General features: G+C 34.1%; 1 protein-coding gene across 2 annotated transcripts in view; it reads left to right on the forward strand.

Moving 5' to 3' along the window:
• LOC127723362 (golgin subfamily A member 4-like) overlaps positions 1 to 13957 on the forward strand; it is a 126761-nt gene that overhangs the window by 23695 nt on the left and 89109 nt on the right. For both annotated transcript variants that reach the window (XM_052229934.1, XM_052229935.1), the window contains exon 3: positions 8308 to 9373. In XM_052229934.1, coding sequence (XP_052085894.1) covers positions 8308 to 9373 — 1066 coding nt within the window. The remainder of the gene's footprint in view (positions 1 to 8307; positions 9374 to 13957) is intronic.

Raw genomic sequence — 13957 nt, forward strand, 5'->3', positions numbered from 1 at the left:
CGACAAAAAATAAAACAAATTGATAGGCTCTGATTTTAAAACTATTCAAGATATCGTGATATTGATACAAGCTTTGGTATAAATTTCATAATAAATCTGAGAATAAATTCAGGCATGAGAGCGATTGACCTTTACCACTGAAACCGGAAAACACAGATGGACACACGCACAGACAGACAGACGTCCGGTATTTAAAAGCATCTCTACACCGCCCCACGTTTCAGCGGGGACAATAAATACCCAACCTTTTCCCATGATATGGCAAACAAAAATGAATTCAACTTTGTACTTTTCAACTTCTTTGTATTCGAGCGTCACTGATGAGTTCTTTGTAGACGAAACGCGCGTATGGCGTACACAATTATAATATAGATAAGAAGATGTGGTATGGGTGTCAAATGAGACAACTCTCCATCCAAGTCATAATGTATAAAAAGTAAACAATTATAGGTCAAAGTACGGCCTTCAACATGGAGCCTTGGCTCACACCGAACAACAAGCTATAAAGGGCCCCAAAAAATTACTAGTGTAAAACAATTCAAACAGGAAAAGCCAACGGTTTAATCTATATAAAAAACGAGAAACGAGAAACACCTATGAACCATACTGAACAACAGGCTCCTGACTTATTACAGGTGCATATAAGCCTAATATCTTTGGTGAGTTTTTTATGTGGGTGCTACAAAACAGAATGAGTTCACACTATCTGAACTCGCCCGTCTTGGAAAAATAGAGAGAGAAAAATGGTTATCGTTTGTAATTCATATCCATTTGGTCTGATACCATATTGCTACCATGCTTTCTAATCACCAGTCTGTCTTACTGACGTGTCAGTTATTTCAATGTTTATTTTAGAATGGATGTTCAGCAATTACAAGGAATTATTTTTTTTCAGAAAATACAATTAAAATGGATGTCTCGATTGACATTATCTTTCATCATTTGCATTATTGTTTTGAAACCAGGCCATATTGTTAAGTCTCTTTGTGAAACTACATTACTTTAAGTTCACATTTTTGTAATTCCTTTGATGAAATATGCGGTCAATCTTGAGATTGATTTGAGCGTCTTTACTATCAAACTCTTATAGAATAGAATAGAAGTATTAGATGTAAGCCTCTCATATCTGAGGGGCGTTAGCCCCGAAGATATGTGAAGGATTACATCTGATTTACATAGAAGTAATAAATGAATATTTTCTCTTTGCTCTTGTTCTAAAAAGAGCAAATAGTTTTGATAAAACAGGAAACGTGTCATTATCTCAAATTTTCCAGATGCAGTAACACTTTCAGAAGATGTTTTGTAGTAATGGATTTGTAATGAAATCTTCATTGCGTCTATTTTTCTGTCATCAAATTGATAACTTATCACTGTTTTTGTATGACAATATCAGTTGGTTGTAGTTGTTGTTTTGTGGCTTGTTTTGTTATCCAATTATTTTTGCTAAATTCTTAGGAAATTAAGTAGATGTGGTAGGATTGCCAATGAAATCAGTTAATCTTTTTATGTCTCATAAAAACATTTTTATGCCCCCGTCGTAGCGTCCGTACGTCCGTATGTCCCAAAGTTGTTTTCCGTTCTCTAACTTAAGTTTGCCTCAACAAAATTTTATGAAACTTATACACAATGCTTATTACCACAAAACACAATTCAAGTTTGAATTTTTGTGGCGTCACTTTAATCGTTCTAGAGTTATGCCCCTTTACAAATGGGAAAATTGCGGAATTTTTCGTTTCCGTTCTCTAACTTTAGTTCGCCTCAACAAAATGTTATGAAACTTATACTTAATGCTAATTACCACACAACACAAATCAAGTTTGCATTTTGGTGGCGTCACTTTAACCGTTCGAGAGTTATGCTCCTTTACAAATGGAAAAATTGCTGAATTTTTAGTTTCCATTCTCTAACTTTACTTTGCCTCAACCAAATACCATGAAACTTATACACAATGCTAATCACCACAAAACACAGATCAAGTTTGAATTTTAGTGGCGTCACTTTTACCGTTCTAGAGTTATGTTACTTTACAAATGGAAAAATTGCTGAATTTTTCGTTTCCGTTCTCTAACTTTAGTTTGCCTCAACCAAATGTGATGAAACTTATGCACAATGCTAATTACCACAAAACACAAATCAAGTTTGAATTTTGATGGCGTCACTTTAACTGTTCGAGAGTTATGCCCCTTTACAAATGGAAAAAATCTGAATTTTTAGTTTCCATTCTCTAACTTTAGTTTGCCTCAACCAAATGTTATGAAACTTATACACAATGCTTATTACCACAAAATACAGGTCAAGTTTGAATTTTGGTGGTGTCACTTTAATAGCTCTAGAGTTACGCTCCTTTACAAACGGAAAAATTGCTGAATTTTTCGTTTCCGTTCTCTAACTTAAGTTTGCCTCAACCAAATGTTATGAAACTTATACACAATACTTATTACCACAAAACTCAGATCAAGTACAAATTTGGGTATTGTCACTTTTACCGTTCTTCAGTTATGTCCCTTTATAACTCTATATGATATGCAAGCGGGGGCATCATCTGTGTCCCATGGACACATTCCCCATTTATTTTTCCTCTTATAGAGCGTAAGTTTATGGCTGATTACGAAACAAAGCAAACGCACATTGTATTAGGTCGGACGGTTGCTGATAACTTTTCCACATCACTTGACCTTTTAGGACTGCTTTGTATAGGTAATTCGTGGTATTGCTCTCAAAAGTGTTATATTTTTTTACTTTCAAAAAGTTTTAATCTCAAGCTCGGATTAACAGTTTTGATTGTTTGCTATCTTTAACGGATTGGTTGTAGTTGTTTTTGTAGCTTGTTTTATTGTACTTTTTTTTTAGGTTACTCTAGGAATACATGTTGTGTACAGGAAATTTTATATAAAAAGCATACTTTTTGTAAAACTGTAATGATAGAAAAGCTAATGGAGTTTTTATATGATTGATTGCTGTTTGCTTAGCGTCCAGTGACAACTATTTTATGCAAATTCAAGACGAGAACAATTAAGGCCATCGTTAGGTTCTGCAAGATAGGTCGACCGGGATGAAGGGCGGGAATTTTGGACTGCCACTAGAAAATAAGGTTATGTTGGAAAGGGACAGTTATATTGCCTTGCAGCAGGCCACATACGGACACCCGAGTTCAATTCCGATACAGATTTTAAGCATTACTACGCACAGTCTGACAGTCAATCATACTGTCAACCGTGCAAACACCGAGCTTTAATATATATAAACACTGTTACAAATCTACTGTCCTTAACACCTTCTAACAACAGGATTACGAAGGCTTTTACATAAAAAAGATATATCACAAAATGTGCCTTTAAGAATTACAATTGATGTGACTTTCAGTACTTTTGTATATTCTAGGACGTTTATTTATTATGCCCCGCCGTAGCGGTGGGGGCATTAAGTTTTACCCTTGTCTGTCTGTACGTCTGTACGTACGTCCCAAAATGGGTTTCCGTTCTCTAACTTGAGTTTGCCTCTACCAAATGTTATGAAACTTATACACAATGCTTCTTAACAAAACACAGATCAAGTTTGAATTTTGGTGGCGTCACTTTATCCGTTCTAGAGTTATGCCCCTTTATAAATGGAAAAATTGCAAAATGTTTAGTTTCCGTTCTCTAACTTAAGTTTGCCTCAACCAAATGTTATGACACTTATACACAATGCTTATTACCATAAAACACAGATCAAGTTTGAATTTTGGTGGCGTCACTTTAACCGTTCTAGAGTTATGCCCCTTTATAAATGGAAAAATTGCAAAAATTTTAGTTTCCGTTCTCTAACTTAAGTTAGCCTCAACCAAATGTTATGAAACTTATACACAATGCTAATTACCACAAAACACAGATCAAGTTTAAATTTTGGTGGCGTCACTTTAACCGTTCTAGAGTTATGCCCCGTTTTAAATTGAAAAATTTCAAAATTTTTATTTTCTTCTAAATGTCAAGTAATTTTTAAAATTGGAGTTATCTTCATTTGTCCATGTTTTAGTTGAATCAACTACAATCAATGCTTTATACAATGCAATGTTTAATATTGACTTCCACTGATAAAACACAGATCAAGTTGAATTTTGGTAGTGTCACTTTAACCATTATTGAGTTATGCCCCTTTATAAATCGAAAGATTGCAAAATATTTAGTTTCCATTCTGTAACTTAAGTTTGCCCCAACCAAACATTATGCAACTTATACACAATATTCATTACCACAAAACGAAGATCAAGTACAACTTTTTTGTTTCTGTTTTCTAACTTTAGTTTGCCTCTACCAAATGTTATGAAACTTATACACAATGCTTATTACTACATAATACAGATTAAGTACGAAATTTGGTGGCGACACTTTTACCATTCTTGAGTTATGTCCCTTTATAAACATAAAAATTGCTGAATTTTTCGTTTCCGTTCTCTAACTTTAGTTTGTCTCAACCAAATGTTATAAAACTTATACACAACCGTTCTAGAGTTATGCGTGTTTACAAATAGAAAAATTGCTGAATTTTTAGTTTCTGTTCTCGACTTGAGTTAGCCTCAACCAAATGTTATGAGACTTACACACAATGCTTATTACCACAAAACTCAGATCAAGTTCAAATTTGGGTAGCGTCACTTTTACCGTTCTTCAGTTATATCCCTTTATAACTATCTGATATGCAAGCGGGGGCATCATCTGTGTCCACATGTGGACACTATCCATATATATTGTTTTTTGTTTTAGGCTCTATTTTGGTGTTTCGGGGGTGTTTTGGGGAGTATTTTTCGGTGTATTTGGGTAAATCTTTGGACCCTATCTTCTTCATTCATTAAGAATTGTCTTGATGTAAGAAATAACTCAAGGTAAATGTTGTTAGAACCTAAAGCAAATCTGATAGAAAATATATGTATTTTCATACATGTATATTTAAAAAAGATCATCAATTACATATTGCTCAAATATTATATTACCATTTAGTGTCCTTATATTTGATAGATTGAACCATTTATTGTACATTCTTTTGTGCTTTTTAGCCTATAACTATTGTCTGAAATCGCACCCTTTAACCGGCCATCAATACGGCAGATATAATAGAATCCGTGTTCCCGATTTCCATTCAAAACAATTGCTCATACTATCTTGCACAGCAGAATCATGTCTGTGTTTCCGATTGCCATTGCAATACAATGAATTTTGTAATCGTGTACATCCTTTTTATACGACCGCAAAAAATTTTGTGGTCGTATATTGGTATGACGTTGGCGTCGTCGTCGTCGTTGTCGTCCGGCGTCGTCGTCGTTCGAAGACACATTGGTTTTCGCACTCTAACTTTAGTTTAAGTGAATGGATCTCTATGAAATTTTACCATAAGGTTCAATACCACAAAAGGAAGGTTGGCATTGATTTTGGGGGTTATGGTACCAACAGCTACGGAATAAGGGGCCAAAAAGGGGCCAAAAAAAAGCATTTTTGTAACTTCCAGACATAACTTGTGTGTGAGTGTATGGATCACTCTGACATTGTACCACAAGGTTACATATCACAAAGGGAATGCTGGGATTGATTTTGGGGGTAATTGCTTCAAAATTTTAGGAATTAGGGGCCAAAAAAGGGGAAAAAAAAACAAGCATTTTTCTAGTTTCATGACAATAACTTGTGTGTAAGTGTATGGATCTTTCTGAAATTGTACTACAAGGTTCCATATCACAAAAGAAAAGCTGGAATTGAGTTTGGGGTAATTGCCCAAAACGTTTAGGAATCATTTTCTAGTTTCCAGACAATAACTTGTGTTCAAGTATATGGATCTCTCTGAAATTGTACTGCAAGGTACCATACCACAAAGGGAAGGCTGGGATTGATTTTGGGGGTAATTGCCTCAAAATTTTAGGAATAAGGGGCCAAAAAGGGGCAAAAAACAAGCATTTTTCTAGTTTCAGGACAATAACTTGTGTGTAAGCGTATGGATCTTTATGAAATTGTACTACGAGGTTCCATATCACAAAGGGAAAGCTGGGTTTGAGTTTGGGGGTAATTGCTCTAAACGTTTAGGAATTCGGGGCCAAAAAGGGGCCAAAAAACAAGCATTTTTCTAGTTTTCAGAATTACTTGTGCTCAAGTGTATGGATCTCTCTGAAATTGTACTGCAAGGTACCATACCACAAAGGGAGGCCTGGGATTGAGTTTGGGGGTGATGAATCATAAGGGGGTTCAAAACATTGGTGGGGGGATTTTTTTTCCTTTTTTTTTCTTTAAAATTTTCCATTTTAAATTGGTTATTTCTGATTTATATATAAAAGCAAAAAATAATGATATGGTTTGAATAGGTAAATTAAAATTTATTAAGTACTTAGACCACATTCATTCTGTGTCAGAAACCTATGCTGTGTCAAATATTTAATCACAATCCAAATTCAGTGCTGTATCAAGCTTGAATGTTGTGACCATACTTGCCCCAACTGTTCAGGGTTCGACCTCTGCGGTCGTATCAAGCTGCGCCCAGCGGAGCATTTTATTCTTCATGTGATTACCTGTTGCCTGTTGCTAGTACAGAAAGCCTCTAATATGATGTGTAAATGCACCTTTTGTGGCATTACATTCATATTGAACTACGAAAGAAAATAAATTATTTATTAGTGCACAATCATGGAAGAATGCTTCCTCAGTAAAATCACATGTTTCAACTTAAGATTATACCTTAACATTTAAGTTCAGACCCAACTGCTTTGAATTTCCAAATTCCCCATCATAAATATTTACATCAATATGTAGTTGAAAGCTGCTTATAATGAAACAAGCACTTACTAAATGCATGGTATGTAAAACTTCGTTTATGTTTCTCCTAAAATATTACCTTGTTTAAAAATTCTTTTAAACAGCATATAATTTTGAAATTAAGAAAAAAACTATTGCGTCATCATTGATTATAATTCTACTCGTGATAATTAGACAAAAAATATGCTTTTACAGAAAACAGATGATTAACCATGGAAACAGAAGTTTTAATTACCCATACTCTGTTAATTGTTTAATTGTTACCATTAACATAAGATCTTTATAAATAACCCTTTATTTCCAGTTTTAACTTTTGAGTTTAATTAAATAGATCGTAGTTGAGCTGTAATTTTAACATTGATTATTTAGTACGTTGTTCTTGAACTGAAGGCATATCTGTGTCGCCATCTAAGTAGCTAAAAGTTGGAGATCTCAAAACCCGCTTTAAGAAACTAAGCTTCCAATTTCCTCAGGCAACGTTGACCTTAAATGAATAAGGTTATTATTTATAGGTTCCTTTTGGTCATGTAGCTCCTTTATACGTATTCGTACATCCCATGGCTTTCAAATGATTAGTTTTGAGCGTCCGGGTGAATGTTAATCCAGAAAAGCTTTCTGGACGTACGAACGTTATAAAGTGTTAGTTTCAAATTCCCGACATATTTTCATGTGCTTGCCCGAAGTCCATATCCTCGACATCTCTATACCTTTGTAATTTGGTTTGTGAGAATAAAGATATATATATACATGTTATATCGTAATGATTTGGCTGTAGAAATAGAATATTTGTGTTGATGGCTGATCTATGAACGTTTCTGATCATTTTTTTAGTAACTGGCATTTTTTGAATTCGGGATGATTTAGAGCTTGTCATAATGTAAAGACACATATCTAAGGAAATGATCAAGGGTCACAATACGTTTTAGTTTGTGACATCCGACATGATGGATACAGTACTATTACCATCATTAGCAGAACATAGGCTGCACGCAAGATTGGCAATGATGTGCACGATCACATACCATTGTATTGCTATTTCATCAGATTCCCTAATACTATCAGACTCACGAACCAGGAAACCCCATACACTCACATACACTCACATACAGGCATATCTATGCATCCAAAGACCCATACAGACAATAATGCTTTCCGTGCATCAACCATTTTCGCATCACTTTTTCAAGCCCCACCAGTCGATAGTCGATATTTTCAGAGAGTAGCGAGCTCACTCCTGCTGTTATCAAAACTTATGTTTAAAAACTGAAATCAATGTTGTATAAATTTTAATTTCAAATGTTTCCTTTGAACTAAATTAATATATTTTGCTTAATTTTGGATAACTAGTCCACGTATGCATACAACTAAATGTTATCAACAGACATCGATTATATATTGTACAATTATATACGAAGAAGATCCGTGTTTGGAAAAAATGGAAGTGTGCGTAAACTGTTGGTAAAATAGAAATGACGTAGAGAGTGTCATACTAAGCTCTGAAAAAGTTCTAGTTATTAATTCATATTTTCTTGTACAGGTTTTGATTGGAAGGATTGGTCAACAAGGCAGTCAGGAACAAGACATGTCACAATTAACGCGAGATTTGTATGATAGCATGGAACGTGAGACAGATTTAAAAGATCAACTTCAATTTGCAGAGGAAGAAATAAAAGACCTAAGAAAGAAAAAAGACGAACTTGAAGAAGAAAATGAAAATTTGAGCGTTCAATTAAAAAAGATGTCTGCATCTAAGATTACGAAATATAAGGACAGCAAGAAACTGGATGACCCTGATTTTACGGAAGCAGAAATTGAGCTGAAAGTTCATTTAGAATTGAATGAACAAGAACTTATGGTTACCCGACGTAAAATACAAGATCTAGAAAATGAAAATGAAAATTTGTTAGAGCAGTCTAAAGTTTTGAAAGACGAATTATCACATAAAGAACACCTATTGGCTATTCCACAACCACCGCTTTCTCCAAACACATATTACGAAGACAGATTAAAGGAAATGAATTTCGGAGCTGACGAACTGAGATGGAAAATAATCGAAAAAGACCGAGAAATCGAAAAACTGTCTGCAGAAGTGTTACAAACTCGCCAATCAAAACTGCGTAAAAGTCGATCGCTTGAAACTGATTTCTATGGAGAACGTAAGAAACTTTTAGATCTTGATTTGTCAGAAAATGTTGATTTTAGAGATAAAGTAATTAGTGAGGCACGCGGTTCACATTCTCCTGAACAATTACAACATCACAAGCCATTTACAACTTGTAATGACAGCCGAGATAATAAGAATCAAGAAATAAATAAATCGCCCGATGATGGAATCAATCCTTCTCTTGCCATTCAAACTCAGTTTTATACTAGAAGTAAGTTAAGAGAAAACTCAAATTCTTTGAATCAAAGCATTTCAAACGATAACTTGGAACAGCTAAAATCGTTACAAGAAAGCGTTGATAATTTACAAGAAAAAATAACTAAATTGGAAGCAGAAAATTTGAGCTTGAAAGAAAAGTTAACACCGGAAACGGAAGAAACGGAAGGGGAGACAAGAGAAGAATTGATGGATAAAATATTAGACATGGAAGACGATGCTGGTAAGTGAATAATTTATTTAATAAGATATGGAAAACATATTCGGAATTGTACAAAATGTACACATATTATAGAATGTCTTGTGCAGGATCTCAGACTTGAGTTCATGCATTATTTCTACCCTATACCATTACCTTTTCAACATATACCAATAGGAATAAGAAAACAAATTATATTTCAAAATTCAGTTATATGGGTTTTTAAAAAGTATAAGGACGGCTACAGAATGGTCCTAAACAATAATATTGCGAGTTCCTGTGTGGGTTGGGAACTGTCTACTTGTTCGGATCTCTGAAAAGAGTTGAACTGTCTGGAAGGGGTGGATTTCTGCGTTGCTAATCTTGTGGTTTTTAAGCGATTTATATTCTGATTCAAATTATTTTATTTTTTCGGGAGGCTTTATAAAAGGTGAGTTGTACTTAAAAGTTATAAGGTATTTAACTGTGTCCATATATTTACATTTTTTGACTCTACCTCACATTTTAAGTGCAAAACAAAAATATAATATACATATAGAAAATATTTTATAATATCAATGTTCTACGTGTTGTTAATGTAATTATGTAATATGTCAAACAAGAATTTGTAAGCAACACACGATTATATGACTATGTTGTTTAAAAATCTTACAAAAATAAGACAGAAAATGATAAATGGGACGCCTTCTCCAGAACAGGAATACGAATATTATAGCATTGATGTGGGCTAAATGCTTCATATCATACATTATCGTTGAACATGATGTAATATTGGCACTTCAAAACTTCCCCAACACAAGAACACTATTATTGTCTTTTAATTTGATTTAAGGCAAATAAATGATAAAGATTGACAAGAAGAATTCGTTTATAAAGTCAATATATGTGACCTACCGAATTAGAATTATCAGCGGGTTTGTACTTACATGACCAAAACGATTGGTGCCACATGTGGAAAAGGATCTGCGTACCCTTCCGGAGCACCTGCGATTACCCCAGTTTTTGATCGGGTTCGTGTTGCCCAGTCTTTAGTTTTCTATGTTGTGTTTTGTGTACTGTTGTATGTTGGTTTTTTATTGTTTAGCCATGGCGTTGTCAGTTTATTCTCGATTTATGAGTCTGAATGTCCCTTTGGTATCTTTCGCCTCTCTTTTAATTGAAAGGACAAAATAAAACGCAGATGAGACATTTTTTCGTGACTTAGATAAATACGTATTTGATAAAAGATTAATCCCTGCTTAAATCATATTGTATGATGATTAATTGTAAACGTACTCTTGATAAATCAGTTCTATCTGCATTTATTGCAGTATCTTTCGATCAAACACACCGGAAGAGAACAAACGTCTAAGCCATGCATAAACATTTATATTTCTTTACAATGATAAGAAAATAAAAACCGCTTACAAAGGAAAATATACAAAAAAAAAGACAAATTATGACAAGACATAAATTCATATGTGTAAATAAAACACCAAATTATAAAGCTCAAACAATACCAACTCTAATTATTAACAATGAGAGTGGTTAACGTGTTTCGGAAGGTAAAGCATCTCGTTGTTTTTTTTTATTGGAGACGCATTTATAATAATGAAAATGCACTATTTCAAAACTGATGTATTTACATTAAATTTGTAGAACATTTTCGTTCAAGCGTGTTTTTCAACTGAAATTTAACATTTTGCTAGTCATTTTCTGTTTGTTGTATACACTCTAGCAGGAAATCTGCTTCATTTGAACATAGGTACAATCGTCACTCTTTTTTAAAGACCTTTACACATTGCAACAAAATCATCCGTCAACAGTTGTTATCTTTTGGCAATGATGTTATCTTATTGTTTTTTAGCCAGTGTATTCTCCAGTATTTTAGAGTAACAATATATGTCTTCAGTTGCTTCCCCTTTAAAATGGTTGGGTACAACATTCACATCTTCATGGTAATTTTTCAAAATATAGCGTTAATATCGAAGAAGCAGCATACATATCGAATATAAAGTCTTTGGTTTGATAGGGATTATCCAATGGATTCAGATCTGAAGGCACGTTGGTTTTCTCTTTAGTAAAAGAGATATTTATTTAAGAGGCATTCGCATATTTCTCAGATTATGAGTTCTTTTAAGGTCAAGTTGGAAAAGAAGGATTTTAGAAGAGTGAAATGTTACACGTGCATGCTATTGAAATTTAAGTTTTGTGACAAAATGGTTTTCAATAAACAACGAAAACATATAAGACAATACTAAGCGGTTTTACGAATACCCAATGCTAGAAAGGAATAATAAAATTGTACAATACATTTTTACCCCCAGCTCACGGACTTGGTGGCATAATGGAATGACCTTGTCTACGTGTCTGTTAGTCCGCACGTTCGTCCGTCCACTCGTTCTTTCGCTCAACGATAGGTGAAATTTATTTCTGCATGTATTAAGACATAATTTGATAATTGGTCTGGAACTTTAAAATGTTGAGTTGTACCGTGTTTTACTTTTTATGTCGGCATAATTGTCCTGTTTTACGCCATGGCAGAAAAAAAAGAAAAAGACCAAAAGACAAACAACAGTATACAAAACACAACATAGAAAATTAAAGACTGAGCAACACGAACCTCACCAAAAACCGGGATGATCTCAGGTTCTCCGGAAAGGTAGGCATATCCTGCTCTACATGTATTAAAGGGTGTATCGTAAAAAGACCAATGTACATATACATACGGATAGTTTCTGGACAATGTAAAACAATCATCATCTGAACAATTTACGATTGACGATCAGAACCTGTCTTTATAGTAATTCACGATGTGAGGAACTGACGAAACCATATCATGCGTAACAATTTAGCATTACGTTACATAGATTATCACCCATTCATTGAAAATAAATCATGCTCTTGACACATTATAGTCAAAGTCGCTCAGTAACTTTCGTTTTCTCTCCTTAATACTGTGTGGTTAGTTAAGGCAACAATATTTTAACTATTAACTATGCTCAAAGCTCATTAATCGATTAGGAAGCCAAACCAAGTGAATAAAAAAAAATTGAAAGAATTGCACGAACTTTAAAAAGGGAGAGGAGGGAGGTAGCTGATACTAAATTTGACATTTTTGGGTTCGACCCCGCCTTGGATTGAACAATGAAGTCGGGCATGCTTTAACCATATCACTGGTGCTTTTTTTTAATATATACAAACTCCTCAAAGTACATACAAGGTTTATAATTTAGTACTCTAGACAACGCATGTTTTGTGGACATACACACTTATCTAAGATAACATACTCATAATTTGTAAGTGATAAGCGTGATCAGTGTCGTCCGAGAAAAAAAAAAAACAGTTGGAAGACCAAATCAATAACGAATCTGAAAATCTTTGCTTTGGGGGAAAAAAATAGTGATTCCAACTATTTGATATTTAATTAACAGTTAATTTTAATGACAGAAGTGCAGGAGTGCTGACTTTACTGGGCTGGTGATACCCTCGAGAATGTTGCGGTCACCAGCAGTGACTTTGACCTAGTTAAAATGTGAACTGTTATTAAGAATAGTTTTTGAATTTGATGGAATTAAATAAAATATGAGATCCGATTGGTGGAAATAAATACCAGTCATGTGTAATTTAGAAGTTATTAGAAAACTAAGGTTCAAACTTCCACAGGCAAAGGTGACCTTAGATATAGTTTGGCTATCCTCTGTAAGTCCTTTTTGCCCAAATGGGTTTTAACGTGTGTAGGTATTTTAACATCTTCAGCTTTCAAAAATTTTTGGTTTGAGCGTTGCTGATGAAGGTAAATTTAGAAAAGCGGTTCGGAAGCAGCCACATTTTTATACGACCGCAAAACATTTTTTGCGGTCGTATATTGGTATGACGTTGGCGTCGTCGTCGTCGTCGTTGTCGTTGTCGTCGTCCTCGTCGTCCGGCGTCGTCGTCGTCGTCCGAAGACACATTGGTTTTCGCACTCTAACTTTAGTTTAAGTGAATGGATCTCTTTGAAATTTTACCATAAGGTTAAATACCACAAAAGGAATGTTGGGATTGATTTTGGGGGTTATGGTACCAACAGTTAAGGAATTAGGGGCCAAAAAGGGGCCAAAAATAAGCATTTTCTAGTTTCTAGACAATAACTGTGGAACGGTGTATGGATCTCTCTGAAATTATACTACAAGTTTCCATACCACAAAGGGATGGTTAGGATTTGCTTTGGGGGTTATGGCTCAAACCGTTTAGGAATAAGGGGCAAAAAAGGGTGAAAAACAAGGTTGTCCTGGTTAATGGACAAATACTTTAGTACAAAACATAATATAAAGCAGTGTAAGGGAGATAAATCAAATACATCATTGAAATTATCTCCCTTACACTGCTTTTAAATTATGTATAAAGTAATGGTTAATGAACAATTAAGATAATTTAAAACAGTGTAAGGGAGATAATCCAAATACAACGTTTTGGTTACTTCCCTTACACTGCTTTTTAATTATGTTTAAAGAAAGGCATATTTAAAAAGGAATACCAGTAAAAATATCTGCAAATGTTGCATCTTTTTTTAAAAAAAAAAAATCCATATGAAAGATTAGACACTATATTTTAAATTCTATTATAAAATAGATTAAGTTAGCACTA

The sequence above is a fragment of the Mytilus californianus genome, unplaced genomic scaffold, assembly GCF_021869535.1.
Source record: "Mytilus californianus isolate M0D057914Y unplaced genomic scaffold, xbMytCali1.0.p SCAF_13, whole genome shotgun sequence".
NCBI classification, from domain to species: domain Eukaryota; kingdom Metazoa; phylum Mollusca; class Bivalvia; order Mytilida; family Mytilidae; genus Mytilus; species Mytilus californianus.